This window comes from Cotesia typhae, unplaced genomic scaffold, assembly GCF_013202065.1.
Source record: "Cotesia typhae breed Kobodo isofemale line unplaced genomic scaffold, CoteBio_Ctyphae contig_44, whole genome shotgun sequence".
Lineage (NCBI taxonomy): Eukaryota > Metazoa > Arthropoda > Insecta > Hymenoptera > Braconidae > Cotesia > Cotesia typhae.
This window is the reverse complement of record NW_027423753.1, coordinates 4234811-4261299: the sequence shown is the minus strand read 5'-3', so window position 1 is coordinate 4261299 and position 26489 is coordinate 4234811. Positions and strand designations below refer to the sequence as shown.

The 26489-nt window shown below is 31.6% G+C and overlaps 2 protein-coding genes and 4 non-coding genes across 9 annotated transcripts; 5 read left to right on the top strand and 1 right to left on the bottom strand.

Annotated features, from left to right (window-relative positions):
• Positions 1–26285, bottom strand: Fry (microtubule binding protein furry). Of its 3 annotated transcripts, none has more exons than XM_074244950.1 (22): positions 25930–26285; positions 25046–25114; positions 23854–23892; positions 23438–23599; positions 20294–22958; positions 19911–20087; positions 18679–18825; positions 18059–18229; positions 17827–17976; positions 17576–17745; positions 17218–17489; positions 16666–16820; positions 16188–16351; positions 13351–13551; positions 11897–12033; positions 10849–10953; positions 7711–10749; positions 6182–6350; positions 5645–5817; positions 4960–5034; positions 3777–4088; positions 1–3212 (listed from the first exon to the last, which is right to left on the bottom strand). In XM_074244950.1, the coding sequence occupies exons 2-22, from the start codon at positions 25086–25088 to the stop codon at positions 1920–1922; spliced, it is 9819 nt and encodes a 3272-aa protein (XP_074101051.1). In that variant the 5' UTR covers positions 25089–25114; positions 25930–26285; the 3' UTR covers positions 1–1919. The 3 variants fall into 3 exon arrangements, with proteins under 3 accessions (XP_074101051.1, XP_074101052.1, XP_074101053.1); XM_074244951.1 differs by lacking the exon at positions 25930–26285 and adding an exon at positions 25434–25555; XM_074244952.1 differs by lacking the exon at positions 18679–18825 and having other exon boundaries at positions 25930–26218.
• Positions 11077–11149, top strand: Trnaa-agc (transfer RNA alanine (anticodon AGC)). Its single transcript has one exon. It is a non-coding gene; the product is annotated as a tRNA-Ala (tRNA).
• Positions 11261–11333, top strand: Trnaa-agc (transfer RNA alanine (anticodon AGC)). The gene has a single exon. It is a non-coding gene; the product is annotated as a tRNA-Ala (tRNA).
• On the top strand, positions 11438–11510 carry Trnaa-agc (transfer RNA alanine (anticodon AGC)). Its single transcript has one exon. It is a non-coding gene; the product is annotated as a tRNA-Ala (tRNA).
• On the top strand, positions 11611–11683 carry Trnaa-agc (transfer RNA alanine (anticodon AGC)). The gene has a single exon. It is a non-coding gene; the product is annotated as a tRNA-Ala (tRNA).
• Positions 14237–16304, top strand: LOC141528745 (thyrotropin-releasing hormone receptor-like). 2 transcript variants are annotated; one of them, XM_074244957.1, is made up of 3 exons: positions 14237–15169; positions 15631–15817; positions 16008–16304. In XM_074244957.1, exons 1-3 carry the CDS (start codon positions 14324–14326, stop codon positions 16160–16162), a joined length of 1188 nt encoding a protein of 395 aa, XP_074101058.1. In that variant the 5' UTR covers positions 14237–14323; the 3' UTR covers positions 16163–16304. The 2 variants fall into 2 exon arrangements, with proteins under 2 accessions (XP_074101058.1, XP_074101057.1); XM_074244956.1 differs by lacking the exon at positions 16008–16304 and having other exon boundaries at positions 15631–16000.
• Positions 26286–26489: the final 204 nt, after the last annotated feature.

Sequence of the window (26489 nt, the reverse complement as noted above, 5' to 3'; positions counted from 1 at the left end):
TTTATTTTTTATTTGGATAAATTTGTTTATTAATTATAACTAGGACAGATATTTTATTAGTTAATATTTAATATTGATAATTTTCAATTTCTTATTAAATAGTTACATTAATTTTTTTTATTACTATTTATTTTGTATTGTGTTTAATTGACATTGATTCAATTTTTATCATCACGGATATTAAAAAAATTTATTTATGTGAAATACAGTACCCGATTGCCAGTCTTACGGTATATTTTATTAGAAACTCAAATTTATAAAATAATTTATTTTTATTGATATTGTTTAATATTAAAAAAAATATTAAACATTTTTTTAAAGTACAAATGTATAAAAAAAATTTTTCACGGCAAGATTTGAAGTAAACTGGTAAATGGGTACTTCAATGTGTATATATACTATTTTTGTAAACAATTAAAAATTAACTAATCAGTCTATTAAGATCTAAATATCGACTTTCAGTTTTATTTTCTCCGAAATATGAAAACATTCTTAGCCTGAAAATTACTTTAACAGAAAAATAAAGATTTAATAATGACAGGCTATCATATTAAAATTCAAAAAATATAAACAATTTTGAAAAAGTTAATCTCGTCTAAAAATGAGAAAATAAAACCGGTCGTCTAAAAATACACTGGTTTCGAATTATAATAAAACACCAACTGCCATGGTTTTATACTCTCAGAGGAATTATTAATTAAAGTTGCTCGAAAAAAAAAAGAAGTTCGGAAAATCCAAAAGTGCACGCCTCATAATCTCATTTTTCACGATAAAATTGATTAAAATAAAATATAAAAAGCAAAATAATAAAAAACAGAAAATTCTGCTATGGTTTAGTGGCGCGATAATTCTAAGGTGAAGAAAAAAAATACTATAATAAAATGTATACATAGATATATAAATACACAATCGCATCTTAGTTTTTTAAAATAATAATTAAACGACATAGAATTAAACGGTCATATCGGGTTCCTAATGCCGAAAGGGCGTATAAAAACTTTTATATACGCCCTTTTGGCTCTAAGACAAAAACATTCTAAAGCCAAAAGGGCCTATGATTTTTTTTAATCATAATTAATTATTAGCCTTAAAAAAAAAAAAAAAAAGAAAAATTACAACACTGGTAAAAATAATGACTCTTCTACTCATTTTATTTGAAGATAACATGAATTTAATTAAAGAAGAAACTAAAATATCAATTTAGCTAGGTACTAATTTAACTTCGTCTTCATTATCATTATCTTTTGCTTCTGAAAGTAAAAAAAAATAAATAAATATTGCTTGTAAATCTAAATTTTGAAAAAATACTTTTCATTCACTTTTCTTTTTTTTTCTTAAAAAATTTTTTTATACGCCCTTTTGGCATTAGTAACGCGATATTAATTGAGAAAGTCCGTCGTGTGTTACTTTAGATAATAAAAAAAAATTATTCCAGTACGATCATTTTACAATCCATAAACACAGACACACAGACGTCCAGAAAAGATTGTTTTTAATATTATTTACTATGTTAAACAAAATAATTGTTACTGAAATATATTTTATGTGCCTGACAAATTATTTGACTTGATACTAGTACACTGACATTATCCTGTAAGTGTGAAATAAGTAAAAAAAAAAAATCAATTTTAATTTCGAGAAAACTGCTTTTTTTGAAATGTTAAGAGTAGAGAGCATTACCTCAACGCTTGGCTTATGAGGCGTGAAAAAAATTAGTTTCGTGATCAACAGTGATTGAAAAGAAAACACAGAAAAAGTAAATATAAATGCCTTATAAGACTGTATCACGCGCTAAAGTACAATTTGCACTAAAAATGTACAATTAATTAAGTCTAAATGATTAACAGTAACAACATTTAATAAAGTAGCAATAAAAATAAGATACTATTTGTGTCATTGATTAATTAAAAATTATTAATCTAGCATTCAAGTTTTGAATGATGAGAGCTCGGTAGTCTAACAGCTTTGACAGCAGCCTCAAGTCCGGTAACAGCCGCTAACACACGGAAGAGACTCTCCATCAATCTATCAAAAATATCCGTCATCTCGGAGTCGCTTTTAGTAACGACGAACAAATCAGAGCGCTCTTGACCCAGGTGCCTGCAATACATATTAACCGCAGTAGTAACATCGTCGTCATCGTGGAACGGATCAGTGGGCCACTGAGCCCGGTGTATTCTCACAGCCTCAAGCGCCGACGACCAGCGTGCGGACCTCAAAAATTCAGCAATTCTAGACATTTCTTCCGAAGAGCCACTGGGTAGCAGACTCGGACACGGCGTTGGAGTTGGTGTACCACGCTCGCTCTCCGTGCTTTCTTCCAAAGCTCGACACAGCGCCGTCTTCATCATCGACATTTCCACAGACATATCGTGCAATTGAACAGAAACATTTTTTGAAGCTTTCGTCAGTGACAGCAGCATTTTATTAGACGCTTCAATCATCAGCAGAAGCTGGAAGTGTAATTTGTAAAATGCACGTCCCAAAACGAGGTGCATTTCTTCAGAGCTCTGATCGTGTCCAGCAGAAGAGTCTCCGAGTACTTGTAATTTATTAGTCGCTTTAACGGCTTCCAGACACTCTGTCGCGTGATCTTTTTTGTCTAAAAAGGTTTCCAGGTGTTCTTGGATTTCAAACATGCTAAATCTCAAAGTTTCACTGAGCCGCTGGCTTCCAAACACAGTTAATGAAAACCAAACTAATGGAGGCTCTGCCTTGGAGCTCAATAACTCTGCGTGACTAGACAACTGAGACGCTAATTGCGACGCCGCTGTGCTACCGTTTGTCAACAATGCTACGGCCTCTCGTGATAGTCCGACAGATTTGCTGGACACGTCGCGGAGAATCCTGCTCAGGAGATGGAAAAATTCTAAGATATTGTACGGCGGCTGCGATATTAAATGTTGTATCTGTTTTCGCCATATTTCTTCGGCGTCGTCCCGCACTACTTGACGGAAGGGCATCAAGGCCGAGAGATTCGGCGATGCGTTGCAGGGTGTCACGTCTCCTAAGTCGCCAGCACTCGATCCAGAGGTGTCGGATCGCGTAGACGAGTCGTTACGAGATCGACTTGGGATCAGAGATAATGATGATGGAGGAAACATTCCGGGGATATTGTTTATTTCCTGACCGGCGCCCGAACCTGATGGTACTTCATCTAACGGTGATTCTGATCCCACTTCGTCGTCAGATGACTCTTCGGCAACTCCACGCTAATAAAATAAATTATGTTAGATTTACAAATACATTGAGAGAAAAAATTGATTTTGAAAAAAATTAACATTATTTTGACAAGAAATTAATTTGTTTAAAACTTTCAATAATTTTATTTGTTAGTTGAAGAAATAAAAATTTTTATCATAGTAACGTTTTTTAAAAAAAAAATTTTTTTTGATTTAGAAAAAAATAATTTTAGATAGACAACTGGTGAATTTTCATCCAAAATTATTTTTTTCCAAATCTAGAAAACTTTTTTTCAACAAGAAAATTACTGTAAGAAAAATTTTTAACAAATTAATTTCTTATTACATTACTCATTTTTTTTTAAATAAAAAATTCTTAAACTAAGAAAATCATTTTGAAGAGTTACACATTTTTGATTCAAGAAGAAAAATTCTTAAACTGAGAAATTTTTTTTGGTTTAAATAAATTTTACTTGATTAAAAAATTTTTCAAAAAATGAAATTCTTCAGAATAATTAAATTTTTCTCTTGAATGATGTTAATTTTTTTTTTTTTTTTTTTTTTTTTCGGTGTACTATTCAATAAAAAACTTACCCGTGATGTAAGTTTATTAGACGAAAGTGTTTTCTCACTAAGACTCTCTTCAAATTGTCGTAAACTGGGCTCACGTTCTTCGCCTTCGCTAAGCGGACGTCTGCGAACTCCCCAATTGAAGTTATCTGTACTCTCGCCTTCAACGCTCTCACTTTCGTACTCCAAGAAGTCAAAGTCCTTGAAAACTCCAAATTGTTCATCGTCACGTCGAGATCCACCACTCAAGTCGTTGTTTGCGCCCGACATTTCTTCAGTTGATGATGCCATTGACGATTGTCTTTCCATCAAATCTGAGCTTTGACTGAATATTACCTGATGATTTTTAAATAATAGTTAGTAATTAATTACTCGTGAAAAAATTTAAATTATTGTCACGTTTTTATGCCTTTCACATCATATATTTTTTAATACTATTGAAATTAAATTATTTTATTTAAAAATTTATTTAAATAAATGTTTAAAAAATAATTCAATTAATGAACCATTGTTTCTAACATACTTAATGGTGCTCTAAATATAAATTAAATGAATAACCTGATACTTTCTCTGTTTACTTAGACATTTAAAACCGTTATAAAATTCTTTGAGTACAATTTAATTAATTGATAAAAATATTAGTAGAAGATAGTAAAACACAAGTGATTTAAGTGAACGAAATTGATTAAATTTTTTTATCAAGTTATTTTATGAATCAACACAATATTGAATCAAATGAATTTTCCAGGTAATTACGAGATTGAACATCGTATTAAAATTGCAATGTTTTATAAACTTTTTATCGAATTACGATTTATTTTTAATATTTTAAGTCTTTCTTGCTAAAATTCATTTCTAATTTTAACAAAATTAATTTATAATTTAAAAATAAGTTTAAATCTCTTATTAGTATTATGCATTTTTTATCCAACTCATTTTTATTAATCAAGTTGATGAAAAAAATAATTCGAGCAGAAGCTTATAAAAGAAAATAGAAATGATTAAGCATAAAGCGGATTTGCATACGATAAAAATTGTAGTATGCAAAGATTAAATTTTAATTGGAAAATTACATTATTTTAAGAGCGAGATTTTATTGCGTGGTTGTTGAAAGAGATTTCATTTATTTTCATAATTAAAAAAATTGGTTTTTAATCTATTGTTAATTTTGAATATACAATAAAATATAATTATAAAATTTACTTACAGAAGGACTCTTTGGTAAGCCTACCGGCTGCCCGAAAGGTCTTAAAAGATTCACTAAGCATTCTCTTACTCTTCCCTAAAAAAAAAAAAAAAAAAAAAAAAGATTTGTTTAAATTTAATAAATTAACTACTTTAAAAACTTATTACAATAAATAAACTATTTTAGAAATGCATATAAAATATTGAAAAGGCACAACTTCAGGTCAAGACCTTTCCAACGATCATATTTAAGGAAGTCCTTTCGCTCCAGTTGAGTCACAACAACTGTAGTAATCAATATTCGATAAATTAATATTAATATTAAAATAAAAAATCCATAAAAATTCCTAAAATTAAAAAATAAATAGTATATGAGGCATTAATCGTTAAAATCGAGAAAGTTATTAAGGTCTGACTTTCTCGTAAAATTCGGAAAAAATACTAATATTTTTAGAAATTTATTTTTTAAAAATTTGCACGGTGAAAAATAAATTAAACTTCACTAGTAGATAAATAAGAATTTTAACTATTAGATAAAAATTAATTTTATGCATAATCTAATATTTTTTATTTAACATTGATGGCGAAAAAACTTTCTGAACCATAAAAACCCATTTTATCATATAAATCATTGGCCACAAAATTTTGCTCATTTTCTTAATAATATAGATTAATTATTGGAATAAATAAAAAAAATGAACTTATACCTGTGACATCCAGGGTCTCTTCCAACTAGAAACAGCATTACTATCAGCAGGTGACAGTGATAATGAACGTCTAGGTGATCCAGCAGTTTTTTCATCCTCTACTTGACGTTTCAGCCACCTTTTTCCAATAACTGGTGTTTTAGTCACGTCGAAAGTAAAGTCCATCGTTCTTCCTGTTAATTTGATAAAAAAAAAATATATTATTAAATTATATTAAACTAAGCTATAAAAATGTATTTGTAATCTAAATAAATATAAGTATTAAGGGTTAATACTTAAATTATAAAAGCATAAAGAACTATAAAAATAAACATATTTTATTATTTATTATTAGTAATTTATAGCCACACATAATCATTATTGTTCTTATCGCAACCTGAGTGTCGTTGAAGAAAGAGACAAGTGATTGTGCAGTCCATGCGAGTGAAGAATTAAAAACACAAAAAAAAGTAAGTCTAAATAAGTCATAAATCATTAAATTAATTAGTGTAAATCATGCAGGAATTTGCTTATAAATTTAGGAATTAAATTGCTTACCGGGTAATTCTTTTTTGGTAAATATTTCAGTGTCGGTGAAACTCGGATGAGGAGAAGTTAGAGATGGTTCCCACGACGAACCGTGAACAGTTGTAGGCGGTGCGACGAGCGTTGATGATCTTGTGACAACTAACTTCAATATCTTTAAAGCTTCCTTCCAAAGAGGACCCTTGGGAAAAAATTCAATTATTTTTTATTATTCAAATTTTTAGTGAAGACGTCTGAACGTAATATATGAGTTTATGTCAATTCAATTTTTCATGGACAAAATAATTCTGAAGCTAATGTTAATTTTATAAAACTTTAAATTGTATTTTTAAAAACTTTTATTAAATATTTAAATATTATTATAATAATTTAAATATTATAATGATATTTTTTTGGAAGAACAAATAAATTGTTGGATGTCTATTACTTTCAGTTACATGTGCTCTTTCCGTTCAATACTGAAGACGTGTCTTTGAATATATGAATTAATAATTTAAGTTCACTCATTTTATGCAAAGATATAATTTTATAAATTAAAATCTCCAAAAAAAATCAATAATTAAAACTAAAATTTAATCACACTTCAATTAACAACTCAAGAGCTGATGTAATCAGAATTCAAAAGAATAAATTTTGTTGATAAAAAAAAATCACTATTATTTCATTATTGTGATTATTTACATCTATCAAGCTAACATGGACTTATCCATCATGCATTGACTCATTATTCACAAAAGAAAATTTATTTGCGGTGCTAAATTTTTTGCTCTATTTAGAATTTTGTTGCTTGTTTAGATTCCGAGCAATCATTAATAATATCCGTCTAAGATGGATTTTGATACTGCTAGCTTGACGACGTTATTATATTGCATAATTAATTTCTGACAGGTAAACTAGGTAAAAAATATCCATCCCTAAAAATTAACTTACTTTGTATTTTACAGACTGTGTTCTTATTAAATGTTATTTTTATATTATTAAATTATTTGAAAACTAGCAACCTTGCAGTTACTATGTAACTGCCGTGACTTATAAACTATAAATAAATAAAATTTTGCTTTATTAAATAATGAATTTTGTTAAATTGTTCTGTAATTTTTTAACTACTGACGTTTTTAAAGATATAAGCTCATCCCGATGTTACACTCATCAAGAGCTTTCATTTAAGTATCCACATGCATTTTGATATATTTTTCATATGTATATATATATATATATATATATATATATATATATATATATATATATATATAAATGTATAAAATATATGAAAAATTGATGTGGGTACTTAAATGAAAGACATTTTATCATATAAATACACTGGCTACAAAATTTTGCTTACTCTCTTAATAATATAGATTATATCTATCTATGATATAGTTACTCGAGCTTTAATTTAGAAACAAAAAAAATTCTTTGCCTTTATTGGATAATTAAAATTTAATTGTACTAGTTTTTTTTACGCTCATTACTGTTAGAAGAATATGATTTAGATGTTTCCTGTCAGGGTTTAAAATTTTTATATTGATATAAATATTTACCTCAACATATTTCGAGATAACTCTTAACAACTCAGTATTGATTGGTTGAGCGGCTTTCGATGCAAGGTCGACATAGTGCAATAAGCAATGAATAATACTTAGAACAGGAAGTGCAATACTGGCAGGTCCTTTTTCTAAAACTTCGACAAGAAATGCCAGCATATTGAAGCTCAAGTGAGCGTAAGTGTCGTATAGATACTTGACGACACACTTGGTCCACTGAAAACTTTCCTTGCTAAAAGTCCGTCGAGAGTATAACGTCATAACAGTACCCAAGTGATCCAATTTTTTTCCTTTCTCTGCACTGACTTGAGCGATATTTTCCGCACTTCTGATGCACAGCTCATTAGCATCCTCATAATTCAATAACATGTAAGGTAACAACGAAATAACATTCATCGGGAATGCTAGATTCTGCGTGGGATCAACAAACGGTAGGTCTAAAAGCGAAGTGAATTGAGATAATAATGTCACCACCGGTTCATAAGTATTTGGACTAGTGCATCCTTTTAGCAACAAAGCATGTACACCGGGAAATGAGTTCCATCCTAATTGCTGTTGAAGTTTCTCAACTTTGTCTCTCGCATCTGGACGATCCAGTGGCAATCTATGTAATACTCTGCCAAGCAATCTCAAAGCTAATAGAAACTCGTGCTCGTAATCAGACTCGAGTAATGACACTGACAGCCAGAATAATTGAGCTAAAATAGTCATTTTGTCGTCTTGAGTCGCTGAATCCCCAAGAAGCTTTAGTGATTGCGCAGATCTTGACCTTGAAAGATTTGAGTTAGGATATTTGTTACCACAAACCCGTGAATCTAATTCCTTCGGGTCGGTTGATGTAGTAGTAGTCGAGCCCGCAGCAGATTTTCTCATGCAATAGCTCACTGAGTAACTAGTACTTCGTGTATGACCACTCGCGTGATTTAAATGTGTAAATACATGTGGCCCTGGATAACCACAAACTCCACCGACATTTCTTTTTCCTAAAATCATACCCGAAGCTGGATCCTTGTTGTTTAAATTGGGCGTTGATTTGAATATTTCTTTCATAAAATCTAGAGGCCGGAAATCAGACTCGAGCGAGTCAACGGCAGCTTCGAGAGTCAGCAACAACTCTGTGACATATCCTTGCATGTCCTCACCCTGTTCAGCGACCGTTTCAACGAGCCGCGAGAGAATATCTGACAGCATTCGCGAAGTAATGGGAACGCGAAGAGCCCGGAAGACTTGAAGAGAGCGACCTGCATAATGTCTGGATGAACAAGATAATCCAAGTTGTAATGCAGTTTCAGCCCATCGCTGGCTCACGTGTGCATGAGGTAATGAATCCCTAAAGACTCTCAAAACGTGTCTTAATAAAACAGTGAGCTGCTCGGCGCTTCTAACCCACCAAACTTTAGCAGTCATATCTTCGTAGTTCCAAAGTGGCTGATTAGTTTTCGAAGCTAAAAAGTTTATAAGTGATCTAATAACATCTTGGATCGGCATATTAGGACCCGGTTGCGGTCCTGTCCAATTACCAGCGTCTTCTGGAGTTACAATAACTGGTGGAACTCCGGTAGACGACCCTGTCGACGCGGGCCAGGCACGTAGTGGCGTATTATCTAATTCTTTTGATTGAACTTGAGCTGGAGTCGGGGGAGTTACTGAAGTTGTTGGGATGGGTGAGTGGGAGGGTGATGGATTTGTTGATGTGGGTGCGGACGGCGAGGTTGGGAAAGGTGGAGGCGGAGGTGGAGGAGGAATGGGTGGTGATGCTCCAATTAGTGAAGCGTTGGACTCCTTGGCTGATTGATCTTTAGCTTGAGACGCAACAGTAGGTGGTGTTACTGAAGCAGAAGGAATTGGCGAATGTGATGGAGAGGCATCTGATGAGGTCAGCACAGGTGAAGATGATGGCTCAGGTAGAGGCGGTGCAGGCGGTGGAGAGTAAACAGCCGGCGGTGTATTTGATCTTGGTGGTGTTGTCGTTGTTGCGGATGGAGCTATCGCAGGTGGCCCGTACAAGTAAGCATCGAATTCTGGATCAACTTCTGTGAAATTGTGTTCCAATATTGGAAGTGCTGGGGTACTTAGACCCAGACCTAATTGTTCAGTTCGTGATGCCAAGAGCAGCCTTGCTACGCCCAAATGATCACGATGGTCACCGAGGACTACTAGCAAATTTATTAGTAACATACGACAGTGATCTCGTACTAATAGTCGCGAATGATCTAGTCCTAGAAATATTATGTGCAGCATCAAAGGTACATGGATTGCCCAGTCTAATTGTATACCATCGACGACAATGTCTGTTAAAAGCATTACGGCGATATTGCACCGATGGAATCCACTTATAGGCTGAGAACTATCCGGTAAATATTCTGTCAGCGGCGCAAAGTACCCGCCGTATTCGGGCATAGGTAATGGATGGGGCTGAGGTATATCAAACTTTTCACTATGGTTAACTTTGTTGGTAACAGAACTTCCGATACGTGTTACATAAATTGTCTCATCAGTTGTTAATTCAACCTCAGTGGTTGGAGTAGACAAATCATCTGGCAAAATAGGTGGCCCACTTGTAGTCCGAGTTTTCTCAACGCGAGGTGTCTGGAAACCAGCTAAAGCTCGTAGAGCAGTGTCAGATTTGGATCCAGTTTTAACAGGATCTTCTCCCGAGTGTCTTTTAGTATGAATTGTTCCTTTCTCTACAGCTAAGTCTCGTGATGGATTACCTGGATCTGCAGCAGGTGCGTCACTGTGTGATGACGCTTTTCTCATACTTGTAAGCCTATAAAACGGCGGAGTTTCTGTTCGTTCAATTAAACAATTTAATGTTTCAACTGTTTGTAATTCCGCCATCATCTCGTCTACTAAACGTTCCGGACGTGACCTAGCTAAGAAAAGTACAACTCTTTTAGCATAAGGTAGTAATTCTTGTGGTGCCATTCCAGAGATGATTATCAAGTAACGTATTATAACTTTAAGATTGTTCGGCCAGCATCCGCATAATGTTGACCAAAGTTCTTCTACTTCTTTAGGATGCTCGTCTGAGAACTGCATTAAATAAACATATTTTTAATAAAATAAATAATAAAAAAAAAAAAAAAAAAAAAAAATTAAAAACAAACGTTGAAACTTAATTCAAAACTTTACCTTAACAGTTATGTAAAATAAATTATTGAGAACCATTTCCGTAGCTTCCGCAGTACCCCATCCTTCACGTTTAGTACCGCCACGAGTAACGTCACTCGTATAATACTGAAAGTAAATATTAATAATGAACATAGACTCAATGTCTGATAAAAGTAAATTAATTATGATAAGAAAAAGCAAAATTAAACTTTATTTCTTAATTTAAATTTTAAAAATCCGAATTATTCTGGGGGCGTAGCTCAGATGGTAGAGCGCTCGCTTAGCATGCGAGAGGTACCGGGATCGATACCCGGCGCCTCCAAATCCTTTTTTTTTTACCTTGCATCTTTCACTTGTGTTTAATCTTATTTATATTGAAATCAAATTAACGTGAAAGGTAAAACTGAATATTTACTCAGAGATAAACACCACCGGGGGCGTAGCTCAGATGGTAGAGCGCTCGCTTAGCATGCGAGAGGTACCGGGATCGATACCCGGCGCCTCCAGGTAGTATTTATTTTGCACCTTTCACTTACTCGATTTTATTTATAAACCAGAACGGGTCAAGTGAAATATAAGAGTGACCATTCAACTCAAGTAATGTATCGAGGGGGGCGTAGCTCAGATGGTAGAGCGCTCGCTTAGCATGCGAGAGGTACCGGGATCGATACCCGGCGCCTCCAAATTTATTTTTTGCTCCTTTCACTTGCTCGACTGTACTTACACCAGATTTAAATCAGTGCAGTTTATAAATGATCTTTTAGATCGTGCCAAACATGACAGGGGGGTGTAGCTCAGATGGTAGAGCGCTCGCTTAGCATGCGAGAGGTACCGGGATCGATACCCGGCACCTCCAAATTTATTTTTTTCCTTTTCTATAAATAAAATTTTTTAGTTAGATTATTAATAAGATGTAAAAAATTTCAGAAGGAATATAGATTAATGAACGGAATGCTACTGCATCTTAGCTAGCAACGTTTAGGTCGCAAGAAATTTTTTTCATCTTATGTTTACGTTGGATTTTAATATATTTATCATTAGATTATTAATGTAAACTCAATTAAATTACCTGATAATAACTAGAAGGATTAGCAGGCGGTGGAACATTTGGATCAACTAGTTCCATATTATGCAGCCACGGTAATAAATATTGGAGCAACAGTTGTCGCACTTCACGTCTGGCAGTTTGGAATCTGTGAGTTATCTCTGAAACAAGCCAAGTAAAATTAAAAAATGACGGATAGATGGGACGATGAGTAAAGATTAAGTAAATGTATACAGCACGTGCAAGAGAGATTAAGGAAGGGGTGAAAATAGAGTTTTACGTATAGATAAAGACAAAGAAAGAAGACCGCTGATGTAAGTAAGTAAGGATAGAGGTATGGCCGAGTGGAACATGTGTAGGTCGGAGCTTTTAAGTTCGTTGGACTGATTGAAAACTGCCAGCTAACGTTGATGGAGTATGAGTAACCAAAGAGGCCGAGGTGTTTCGCCAATAAATCCCGACGCTCGACAGATGTTTTGAGTGCAATTATGATTATTCCATCAACCGGGAATGGATAACGTATGATAAAATGAAATTAAGAAAAAAAAAATCAATTTTTTTTATTGTGTTTTTTTTTAGAAGCACGCGATAAAAATTGAATTATGATTAAGTGGTTGATGGAAACTGCCCGAGCGTAAAAGAAGAAAATTTAATATTGTATGAAAAGTAGTGTTGGCTGAAAATTCAGAATAAGAGTAGAGGCGGCAAAAGGTCTCGTTATTTATGTATGTGAAAATTTTCACTGTTTGGATTCTAAAAGTAGAGTTCGCTCATCCATTTGATTTTAGAATGAACATTATGTGAGCTAGTTAATTTTTCAATAGACACAGTCATTATAGTTCGAGATTATAGAATTATTTAAGTAAAATGTAATAAGCAAGTAGAGAATGTTCTGGATGATATTTAGCTATAATTTCTCATTAAATATACTGTCAGTATCAATATACTCCAGTCCGTCGTCATAGAGACCTAGATTTCATGTTGACAGCTATCCATAACTGTCTACGCCTATACAATATGAAACTAATATTCTTTTGCTAAAATATAAATAAATATACATTACACTTTTCTGGTATTTTTTTATAATTACATTTTTCTAAAAGCTTTTTGGTGGAAATTGATTGAATTTTTTTATTAAAAATTTAATCACTTTACAGACTTGTAACATGAATATCTAAAGGCTATTTTTATCGGGTTTATTCGATGTAATTAAATATAAATGTATATTAATGATGAGTCTACTCAAGTTTAATCAATTACTAATGGGTTTTTTACGCAAATTTTAATCTTTAAACATAGGTGTTAACGTCAAATGTAAAGTTATTATTAGCAACTCAAGATTTATTAGTATTGAATAAACATAAATTTGCCACTGATTCTTCATACTAGTTTTAACATTTTTAAATACTAGTTTAAAAATGATAAATCTAAAAGTTATTTTTCAGTGATATTACAAATGATATAAAAATTGTTCTTACCACTAAACATCGGCATCGTAAGCTCAGGATGAAGTTGAGCGAGTTGCCTTGACAAATACATTTGATTCCGACAATAAGATGCGGTGAGTAGAGCATCAAGAGTACCAGCTTTTACTGGGACATTTGTTCCAAATGATGATATAGCCCCGGGCACCGTGGTACCAGGATTTATCAATGAATTCAACGGACATTCTTCTTGATCTGAAATAAAAGAAGAACCCAGATAAAGATTTATTGCGTACAATAAATTATTTTTTGTTCCTAAACTCATACCCTTTCTTTGGAAGAAAAGATTAAGATAAAAGTCTATCATGCATAAAACATATTATCCAAAGAATTTTTTAATTTAATGAAAGATATAACGTTCAGATAGGAAAATGGTATTTGTTATTTTTATAAATAGACGTTGAAAATATTAAATTGTATTGGCTATAAGCACAAGTTGAGAGGTCCTGTGGCGCGCAGAAGCCGGAAGCTTCGCGGGCTTTATCAAGCTTACATTCGAGCAGAGTGCTAGCAGAATTAGACAGATCGTGAGCACGAGAAAGGTTTCTACAGTTTTCTCATGTGCTCATTAAGTATTAGTTACTCTCAGATTTTATCATTAAAATTTAAAAGCTCACGGCTTCATCAGTTAATTGATATCCGCTCGCACAGAGTTCTTTGTACTCTGATACTTATTTTTTTCCGTGAGTTTAAAAAAGCTCTGGTGTTTTTTTCATTACTGTTATTACTATACAGACAAGTGTTGGTGAACAGTGCTTCCAGATTCAACAAAACGGATACTTAAGAAGCCTTGAAAATAATATTTGGCGAATTTCCCAAATTATTTTTCTAAACTCTGTTATAATACACGTGGATAAATCTTGCACAATGAAGAGATTTTGTTTTTGGTGTCTGTTAATAATAAAAAACATCATTTAAATAATATTATTTTTTCCATTAAAAATATATAATAAATAATCAGATTAAAATGGAGCTAAATGAAACATTGCAACCAAATGATTGGGCAGAAGCAACTATGACTGGAATCCAAATGTATTACACACCAGTGCTAGTGTCATTGGGAACACTTGGTAATTGTTTATCCATCTATGTTTTCTTCCGTACAAAAATGCGCCGTGTGTCTTCAAGCTGGTATCTATCAGCCTTGGTAATAAGCGACACGGGTTTCCTCATATCTCTTTTAGTAGCTTGGTTAAATATGGTCGGGATTGGTTTATTTAATCGTCCAGGTTACTGTCAATTTTTTATCTATCTTCCGACATTGTGTAGCTTCTTAAGTGTCTGGTTCGTCGTTTCATTCACCATCGAACGATTTGTAGCCGTACGTTATCCGTTACGCCGACAGTCAATGTGTACAGTTGCAAGAGCTAAAACTATATTAATGATATTGACATTGGTTGGATTAGTTTTATGTAGTCCGGTGCTCTGGTTTTCAAGACCACGTTATACTAATAAAAAATTAAATACCACTGTATGTTTATTAGCTGAAGAATGGGCTGACTGGGCACGTGTATTTAATGTCGCTGATACTATTCTAACATTTGTGCTCCCGTTTACTGTTATTGTTGTGCTTAATGGATTAATTGTTAAATCTGTTTGGCGACTGGCAGGAGTGCGTAGGACCTTAACAACATCCACAACTAAGAAAATAACAAATTCTTCGTTAAATAAAAATAAATCATCCCAACAAAAATGTAAACAGTCACCTGGTGTGTCACAAAGTAAAGTTACAAATATGTTATTAGTTGTTTCAAGCTTTTTTTTATGTTTCAATTTGCCAGCTTACGTCATGAGAGTTAGAGCATTTCTTGAGGTAAGCCATTAAGTACACCAAGGATAATACATTTTGATATAAATTGTCACTAGTTATGATAAACCTTTTAGCAATAAAACCTTAAGTCATTATCTCAAGTCAAAATACTTTTTATTTTCAATTATATTTACGTGATAAATTCATTATTAATTTTGTCTATGTATACCAAGATATAAAATATTATTGTAGTATGTAATTGAGTTGAATGATTGTTTTTTTTTTGTTCTCACCATCCATTTCTTTGTTATATTTTCTTATAAAAGTAAATTTGTTATACGATCAATACATACGGTAATGTTAATACCGATTCTTGTCACATATTTTTATGAACTTCCTTAAGTTTTTATTGCAGGGTCAAAATTATGTAGCCAGAATAAATATTGAAGTTAAAGTTCCCTTTATTTACCCATCAAAGCAATTTATTTATCTGTACATATATTGATGACCGTATTTATTTATAGGAAGATGATGATCCACCTCGGGCTATTGTGATAACACAGCACATAAGTAATTTGTTGTTTGATACAAATTTTGGGATCAACTTTGTATTATACTGCGCTAGTGGACAAAATTTTCGTAAAGCTGTTGTTGCGATTATCTTGCGTCGTAAAAAACGATGGAATTCCGGCACAAGGATTTCAAATCACGGTAATAAAAATTTACTAACTCACTTAAATATCTTAAAATTGTGTAAGCTCTTCTGGACTTATAAATACTTATATAAATCACTTGAAACTTTTATTTATCAAGTCTTGAGTGACGCCGATAATTTACGATATAAATATTTACCATCTCTAATATCTTTGAATAAATAAATTAAATAAAATTATTGCTTCAGAGTTACGGAAATCTTACAATGAATCATCGAGCCGTCAACGGACAATTGTGTATGAAGTACCTTGGTCCGAAGAATACGAGTTGCAAAGTTTTTCAAGACGTCCGTCGCGTAAAACTAAATTTTTAACGCATCATAATTCAATCCAAGGTCAATAAGGATATTTATGACAATTAAACTTACTAGTTTCAAGCTCTGCGGTTGGAAGAGGTCTTACGTTACCAAAGAATCTTTGGTCTAGAAGCTGAAGAAGTTGGAGGGCTGCATCTTGCACTGATACGCGTGGGCAACCTGTATTCATCAGACTGACGTTTATAACGCTGGTGTAATGGTCGCAAGGATACTCTCTGAATGAAAACAGAAAATAAAAGATCTTTATTGTTAGTAATTTATTGTTTTAAATTTACGCTTGGGATTGCACTAAGGTTAATCCATTTGTGAAAATTAAAACAAGCTATTAAATTTTACTATAACTCTCAGAAAAAGCGAGTATAATTGTGAATCGAATTATAAAGTAATTAACTCTTTTGTGTAATTAAATAATTCAATTATCATTAATAATGAATAATAAGCAGTATAAAACTTTAATAGCATGCTTTTAAACTTAAAAACTAATCAAAGTTTTTCTTCAATTAATAAAGTTATAAATATGACAAATTACCTGGCGCTAAAAATTGTGGCTAATGCGAGAAAACAGCCATCAGCTACTTGCGGAAGGCCTGTGTAACATCTATCCACTACCCAATCAAGCAAAGTTCCAATGTCAGGGTTTCCTTCCAATAATAAAACAACTGTTTCACGTGCAAGAGTGTAAATCTTTAAATAAATAAATAAATAATTATCATTATTGGTATTTTTTGTTTTCAAAAATATTCTTAGCATGTATTAAGGTAAAAGACCCAGTTATTGACTCTGGCCTAGTTGTTTGACACTTGCAATTTTATTCTAATTAAATAAAATAAAATGTTTTCAAAAAAAAAAAAAAAAACAATTATCTTGAAATTTATAATTCAAAAATTATATTCATTAATTTATTAAAATTGGTATTTTTTTTTTTTTTTTTTTTTTTTCATTAAAATAAAATTGCGAGTGTCAATAACTAGGCTAAATAATATAAATAAATCAAAAAATTATAGTTATATGAATACATAATATTTATATCATAATTATAAATTGATCTAATTAAAACGAAGTATTAAAATATTTAACAAACCTTTTCATCTTTACTGGCAAGTAATAGATCAAGCCACTGATACAAAATAGCGCCTTCTTCCGACAACGATTGAGGATTAAAGCAAGGTCCACAACACAAAAGACTACTCATCGCTTGCAAAGCCGATAACTGGAGCTCTGAACACGATTTATCTTCGTCAAAAGTTGAAGACATATTCGTCAATGGTTTACCATACGGCCCAGACCAAGTTGCAAATAGTGTAAACAAGTTGCGACGCAAATCTCGTTTCAACAGTAGATGGCACGCTTCAACTTAAATAAACAAAGTTTTTAACTTATTATTAAATATTAAATATTATTACTTGTTTTAAAAGCAAATGTATACAGTAATAACTTACTTGAGAAACTTTTTATCATTTTTCTTATAAAATTACAAAAATGAAGTTTTATATCTCTTACGGCCAGAGCTTCTTTGTCAGTTTCATTTTCTAAATACAGTCTCGCTCCGTCTATGTATTCTACAAATGTTGGGTGAAGAGACTGAGTCTCGCGATCAAGCACAGCGGGACTAAAATAATAGTAATAATAAAAGTCAAAAATTCTTCACAAATATTTTAGTTGTCGATATTTTATTAAAAAATATATTTACCAAATTCCAAAAGTTCCATACTCTGCGACTAATTCTAAAACTCTGACAAGCTGAAGTCTCAACGCATCTCTACGCCTACGTCGTCGCATATTTTCTTGTTTTCTATCTACAGCTTCTCGAATATAAGGAACTAATTCTTCCATCAAGTCTCTAAAAATAAAAAACAATATTCAAATTAAAATTAAAAAATAAAAATGTAAATTAATTTTTTTTAATTTAAATTAATTATTACTTCAATGCATCTGCATTGACTTTTCCAATAGCATGGACAACAGCATCGCGTACATCAACTGCTTCACACCTCAAGAGCGGCACAGTAAGTTTGTACAATGCAGCTGGGCTGGCGTTGGTTCCTGGTGATTTATTGTCCCCACGTTCAGCTGACAAACTATCCGGCGATGAGCTGCGAAAACGAATAGTTTAAATTACAATAAAACCAAACTAAATACATATAAAAAAAAAAAAAAAAAAAAAAAAAAAAAGTGTATGCAAATAGTAGTGTTGAAATGATACGTGCAAAATAAAGACGTAAGTGGTGATCTAATCTACATTAATAATTTTTGTTAATTTATTATTTATTAATTAACCATCAACTACTTTACAAAAATTTCTAAGTGTATAATTATTAATGTAATAATTATATAATTAAACTACTGATATAATGAATTAGTAAATCGTAGACACCAGTGCACCAATCATCCGCAGTCAGATTGTGTTTTATTTAAACCAATTAATAGAATTGATAAATAATTTTAATCATAATTAATAAATGAAAAAAGAAAAAAAAATGATTGTTGCAATCAAATTGTGTCGATTTCTTTGCTTGAAATTTTTTTTGTCACTTAGGCTCACCTGGTCCGCTTATGCCTGGTGTAGATGCCGGATATGGACGGAACGGAGAATCGCCCCGGCAGGGTCTGCGCCCCGCCGAGGTTCTCCAGGCTTTGACTCAACTCCTTACTCATGCACAACACACCAAACTCCACCGTATGCTGACCACTAGAGTATGCAATACAGTGTACCACCAATGCTCATATTTATCAGACGTTTTGTTTTGTTTTTTTTTCAACTACGTTCTTAGCAGAAATTAATTAATAGTAAAGACACAGTAGAAATATAGAAAGATAGAAATTCATTAGAATAGATTTTTACAATAGAATAGTAATGGTATAGTAATTCATTATCTAAACGATTATTTTTTGTGATCATGCATTTTTATAATTTTAACAGTGCAAATATTTGCTCTTTAAAAATTGTGTGTATTCGTGTGTTGATGTTAATCGTTTAGTTAGCTTTAATTGCTTGAAAAAAAAAAAAAAATAAAATAAAGTAAGGCTATTTGGCCTCGGCCGAGATGGAAGGTAGATTTCATATAATCCATGATTTTAATAACAATATTATAAATAATTATTATTCCTCAATATGAAAAAAGTAAATTGGCTACCAAATTTTAAAACACAGTAACTGCAAAATTATGGCTTCAGTAATTGATAAAATATTGAAAATTATAAATAATAAATTATTTGGTGAATTTGGCTTATTTTTGAACTCATATAAAGTAATTGTCTGTAGAATAAGCCTATCAAGTTTCATGAAGATTCATTACGAATTATGGGAGCTATCATGTCCACAAGCCGCGCGTTATATTACATATATAAACTTTCAAACCAATGTCCTTTTTAAGCCTTGCTCGACTAAATAATTAATATAGTAATGAAATTCTATACAATCGATAGATTTTATGAAATCTGCCTAAAAAAAAAATATAATTCAAAGTATTATGAGCGTGTTAGTATTTTGTGGTGTTTGTATCGTGTAATTGCAAATGATTATTTTTTTGAATGTATATATTCATGTTCTTTTATTTCGATAACATGATTATGATTCTGATTGAATGAATGTGCTGGAGCCAGTGGCATAACAGACATAAGCAGACAAGACCCAACACCAATTACCAAATAAATGTTTTTTACTTATATATTTAATTGTTTAAAAAGTGTTTGCCATATAAAAAATACATTACTTAAAACTAATAATTATTTAAGTAAACAATTGGTACTTGTTTATTTTTTTTTTTAATATACCTGAGACTCAAATCTGGACTCGCGCATCGGATTATTGGACTGGGTATTGGAGGAACGACACGGTAGCCGAAAGTTAAATAATTTTTCCATATGTGCATGTAGACATCTCTTTCATTGACTGGTTTTCTTACAGCTGTTGAACTTCTTAACAGTGAAGCTCTGTTGTCATTAACTGGCCTGAAAAAAAAAAAAAAAAAAAAAAATTAATAAAATTTTTCCAAAGCTACATATATTGCTTTAAGGGGTTAGGAGTAGTCAGAATTAAAAAAAAATCGATTTTCTTTAAGTATGTGCAGAATTACTGATAAAAAAAAAATTATTAAAAATTCTCATTTTTTCATGTCTCTGACTACCCCTTAAAAATCATTAATTCAAGTACTTACGTAGGATCTACAACACTAAAAAGAGAATTAATACGTGTAAAGACAATTGGCCACGAGTGTGCAGTAGCATTGGGACACAAAGTAAGCACACGATCTCTTTCTAAAAAGGCAAACAAGCATAAACTCCACGGATCAACTCCATTAAGATTCAGCAGCGATGAACTCTTGGTGCTATTTTCATCGTGAAATCCTGCTGTCCAGACACAACTACTTCTGTCAGCGATCCACTGGAGATCAACATTAGACGTAGAAGCAGCAGCAGCTTTTTCCGCTGGCGGTAATAGATGATAACATTTTTCAATAACCGCTGGACAAGATGCATCAATGACATCAATAACCGGCTGGTCTGTCTCCGGTCCACCTAGAGCTTTCAGCAAAACTTTAACTTCTCGAAGAATATGAACTGCAAGACGCCGTGGATACAATCTACAATTACACAGCATTACTAAAGCAAATCCTTCAACAAGATGAAAGACAGTAGACGCTTGTTCGACTTTCTGAGAAGACGTATCAACTTTTTTAACTGCAGGATCTATTCTCGGATTTATTCGGTTGCTTTCAATAGCTTGTTCCTTCGCTCGGGGACTCGGACTAATCAAAGCATTCTTCCAAGAAGTCAAAAGCTGAAGAAGCATTCTCAATCCGTTGTCAACTAACTGAGGGAAAGTGTCTTGGACATCTCGGGCTAAGAATTGTGTGAATCCCATCACAACGTCCTGTCTCCAGTCTGGAAAATCAATTACCAAAGTCTGCAGACTCTGATACGCTAGACCACGGAGTTCTTCGTCCATATGCACTGTCAACCGTGAAAGTAAATCAACCAACTCCGCCCCGGTCATTCCGTCGGGAATTAATCTTGGTACTGCAGCAACACACGTACGGAAAAGATCAATTCGTGGTTTTCTTTCGCCAGTTATCATTTCATCGGGCTCTTTGTTCATATTCTGAGTACTTGTCATCATCAACGGTCTACCGTAATGAACGTCTAGTGCTCTTAGAATATCTACAAAAACTCGACGTACATGAGGAAAGTACGATGACATTCCGATACTTCTAGCAGTATCTTCAGTCAGCATTTTATTAAGGAAAGTTTTCTTCACACGCATTGTATTACCACTCGGTAAGACTCCCATAGTTCTCGGCATCGGTGGTTCACCTTCTTTCTGCTGCAAGCTATCAGCAACTACCAAAAATGCACGCAAACCAATGCTCATGCGCTCAGGAGTTAAAATAATTTTAACAGGTCTTCCAACAGACAGCAAATCAAATACTATTTCTCTCATTGCAAAATCAAGTCTCTCTTGGGCAATAAATTGAATTATTTTAACAAAAATATTCAAAGGCGTATCACGTGGCATTACAGCTTTAGATCCTTTGGGGAATAATGAATTAACGATACTTTGAAGTCTGCTTTGAGTCGCTGAATTGCTCTCGCACTTGATCCTTATCATGTAGACCCAGAGAAGACGATACAGAGCTTCTAGCGCGACTCTGCTCATCTTCGGGTCACGTGTCTTCAGATGCGAGAGACACATTGCTAAAAAGTAATGCCAGTTTTGTAAAAAGAACGTCTTTTGACTGACACATAGCAAGCAGGTCACCAGTGGAAAAAGAGCTAAACGATGCTTTGATTTCGTACACATGTCCAGTGTTGTTGAGTAAAGCATTTCAACAAAGTTTTTCAAACAAGGAACATTCACTTCATTCTTTACAGCAGCGGCAACCGGTACTAGTATTTCAACGAATAGTCCTGCCAGAGCGTGCTTGACGTCTTTGTCTTTAACTTCGAGAAAATACTGGGCGCATTCTTGCATGAACTGAAATGAAGCTTCGAACTCTTCAATAGGGACCATCTTCACACGGAAGAATTTCATTCCCATTAACAAAGATATTATGCTTTGCGTCGTATGTGGCCCAGGTTCCTTAGCTCGTAATTCTTTTAGTTCAATCATAAAACGTTTTCTCACAGCCATAAAACGTGACTGAGCCAACACACCAATAACTTCAGCAAATAAATCTGCAATAATGTGTATATTTGTTGCATTAGGTTCATTCTGGATACCCTCGCGATATTTAAAGTGCTTAAACGCAATATTTTCTATTTCTGTTACTAAATCTTCATGACCTGGATGAAATGGTAGCTGACGAAGTACTTCAATTAACATAAGACAAAATATAAATTCAACAGCCAAGTCACGTCGTTCTTGAAGTAAATCCGCTTCACTTTTTTCAGGCGCTGTTTCAACGTTACCAGAACCTGATACTATTGTGTACATAATACTTTTTCCTTTTTGATCCTCTTTTCCAGACGCTGGCTTCTTTTGATCGATACCTTGGTCGGCAAGCTGCCTTTCATACCACCTAAATAATGCACGTACTATTGATGGAAGACAATGGTCGGCAACTGCACCAAATGCTGACAACAATTGATCAAATTGAGCATCTTCTCCGCGCTGTAATACTTTTGATAGAGTTTTTTCTGTATCTGTCATAACAGCTTCTATTTTTCTCTCCGCTTGAGCTGCAAAATCAGCAAAGAGATTTCGCATTACAAATTCACCGGGTCTTAAATCCATGTCTTCCATGTGTTGCGGCTTCACTGTTTCTTTTTGCGCACCCCAAGGTAATACAACAGTAATGGCGCTCATGCGACTGGAACTAGTTTCTACAAATGAAAATAAATAATTTTATTTTAATAAGAATAGAATAGAATAGCGTTTTTATTTGTATCACAGTGCGTGTTTTACAAAACTGTATTTTTAATTATTTACATTTGTGTTTACACTTACTTCTGGCTCATTTTTCTACATATTTGTACTCTTTTTTTTTTTTTTTTTTTATTATAAAGTAAAGTACCCAGTAGCTGAACAAGTTTTAAAGTAAAACGTATTTGTTCCTACTTTTATTAATTAATTTATTTATTTATTTGCCGTTACATAAACCCAACAGCCCAAAGATTTTTAATACTTTATTTTTAATATTTAAAGATGTAATTATTATTTCAAATTAGTGATTTTCACGAAAATATAAACAATTTTGAATTGATTGAAACGCAAACTAACAAAGATAACTTAATATTTATAGTTTGGGTTAACTCTAGGTCGTTTGTCGATTGTAATAATTTTTACTTTATTTATGACTTACCGTAACCAGAAACAGATGTATTGGCGGTGTATATGCTAGAAGCATCACTGCCTTCACCTTGTACAGATCCATGTGATGTCAAAGAGTCTGGACAAGCAACCAACGTTTCAACTTCACTCTCTTGTGAACCATCACCATGACTAGCTCTCGGGTCATTTGTTTCTAAAAGAGACAATTTATCAATATTTTAACTCTGTTATTTTTAGATGCTTGTAATAAAAATGTTAAAGTTGGTGGTAGTCATTGTTTAGCTCAATTGATAATCCTAGACATTGGACTCTACTGATAGATGAAGCCCTGTGCTTGTGCATAATAGATACCAACACTGTTCTACTAACTTAATTACGATGTACTTAACATTGATGGATATAATCAGCATTGAATATGCTTTATATGACATTGAACATTGTTCTTACCTGAATGAGTTTCGTCTCCACCCGGTTGATTTTCCATGTCTGAAAGCAGATACAATTTTTTTTTTTTTTTTTTTTTTTTTTTTTGATAATATACTTAAAATAGTAAAAATATAATTATGGATTATTAATATTATTTATTATTAATCTACTCAAGTTGAAAATTTGTATAAAAAGACTTTAGAATTTTATTTATTAACAGTATAAATTTATAGTAATAAAATTTAGTAATAAAAATAAGTATTGCGAATTTTGGCAAATTGAAGTAACCTTGTCTTGAAAACAACTCAGTCATTGCAATATATATAATATATATAGTATATAGTATTAATATATATGTATATAGTATTAAAAAATATACAATATTATAAATTATTTAAATTGGCAAGTAATATATCAATTTATGATCAATGTGGTTATAAAATGAATTATGACTAAAGTTTAAATTAATAATTGTTCAATGGAAATTAATGATATAGAAAAATAAAATGATCTAACAATGTAAAAGTCAAGATGATTTTTTTTTCCTAATTTTTAGTAGTTTTTATTTCTATATAAATATTTTTAGGAATATCAACGACTTGATAAATGATTTAGAATAAAAATTTTAAATCATTTTTTCATATGACTTATTTTTTTTTCTTGTGGAATTTTACTTTGCAATCACCAGTATTTTTTTCTAAAACAATTGAGTCATTTTATGATACATCAGTTATGTATTATTACTTTTTACATTTTATCACTAAATAATAATAGTAAATATTAATATCATCTTGAAAGTAACAGACATCGAGATTTTTTATTTTAAAATAATAATTTTTAATTATTTATTCGTTTTTTTTTAATTCTAAAAGATAAATGCATATCTAAAAGATTCATGAAAATTAATTTAACAGATATTTAATAAATTTAAGAATTTTTCCAAAAAATAAATTATGGCAAAAAAAAATTGATATATAAAATTTAAAAAATTAAAAAATGCAATTTTTTTAAAATATTTTTTTTGAACAAATTTTTTTATTAAATAAAAATAAAAAAATGGTTAAGTAACTGCTAACTTTAATTAATGTCATAAAAAAAATGTAATTTAAGAAAAACTTTTTTAACATGCATAATTATTTTTAAAAACACAAAATTTGCCGGATGTCTGTTATTTTTAATATAATTTGTCAATTAAAAATAATAAATTAAATACCTTCAGCCATGATTTCTATACTTGTCTCATTGTCAGGAGACATTTTAAACAAAAGCGATTAATCCATATCTGTAAAATACAACAATATATTAATTATCTTACAAACAAAGATAATAGAAATAATAACAATAATCTTAAACATAAATAAAAAAATTTTCAACATCACAAATCAATGTCTTTTGTGATCACTATTAAGTTGTTAATAAAATACTTTTACTGTTGATACTCAATTGTCAATAACAGATATAAACAAACAATAAAAATTATTCAACTGCAGTGTAAGTAAATAATAATCTTTAAAATCCGGAAAAAACTTTCAAGTTTTTATAACACGCATCAAATAACAAATACTTTTGTTAAAATATCATAACATTTATTCAATTAATACCTCGTAGAGATAAATTAATGTATTGTTCAATTAGTGCGTAGTGAATAACAAAAAAAAATATATATGTAACAAATATATCACGTCATATCTTTAAAGCGATAACCTCAAACATCAATTTCATTTCCCGCTACAACTGGTGTTTTAATAAAAGATTCAGCGGTTTTAAGTCATCAATATATTTTTTATCTAATAGCAAAATAAAATAATCCTTGAAACTTTCACTGGAATTATTTTAATTAGCTTAAATAAGTTTATATTATTAATTCAATTCTGACGTTTATAACAATGGAGACTCTTAGTATATAAATGTATGTGTGTGAGTTTGGTGAGTATTTGTGTTAGTAAAAAATATATTTGTATGTATTTACTGTACTATTTAATTTTTTCTATACTATAGGTCTACTCTAGAAGTCTACTAACTCGCCGAATCGCGCAGAGCCTTAGATTTTCTTCAAAATTTTTTATTTTCAAAGAATAATTGAGAATTTTTATTTACTTTCAATCCTTGATCTTGAGCTCTCAGCCGTTCAATCCTGGGTGCTGGTACCTAGTGACTAAACTTCAAATTAATCTTGATAATTCTTTTTTTTTATTATTCTTCATCATTGTATCATAACTTATTATTTGATGAATTAAGTCATACTTCATTTTTTTTTTTTTAGTTATCTAGCAATTTTTACTACTTATTACTCTGCAATTACTCAAGTCATACTTTATTTTTTGTTTTCTTACTTGAAATTTTGATAATACTGAAGTTAGCCGTCAGCTGTCAATTATAAAAATTTCTTTAACAAATCAATTACAATAAAAAAATGCTATCACATCAAATTTAGCTGTCACTTTACAATTTTTTTATTTTTCTTTAATAAATAAATTATGGTAAGAAAAATTATTAAAAAAATAGACATTTAGAAATTTTAATAAATTAAAAATGCAATTTTTTTTTAAAAAATTTTTTACAAAAAATTTTTTTCTTAAAGAAAATTAAAAAATTGTCAAGTGACAGCTAAATTTAGATGATATTAAAGTTAGCTGTTACTTGACCATTTTTTAATT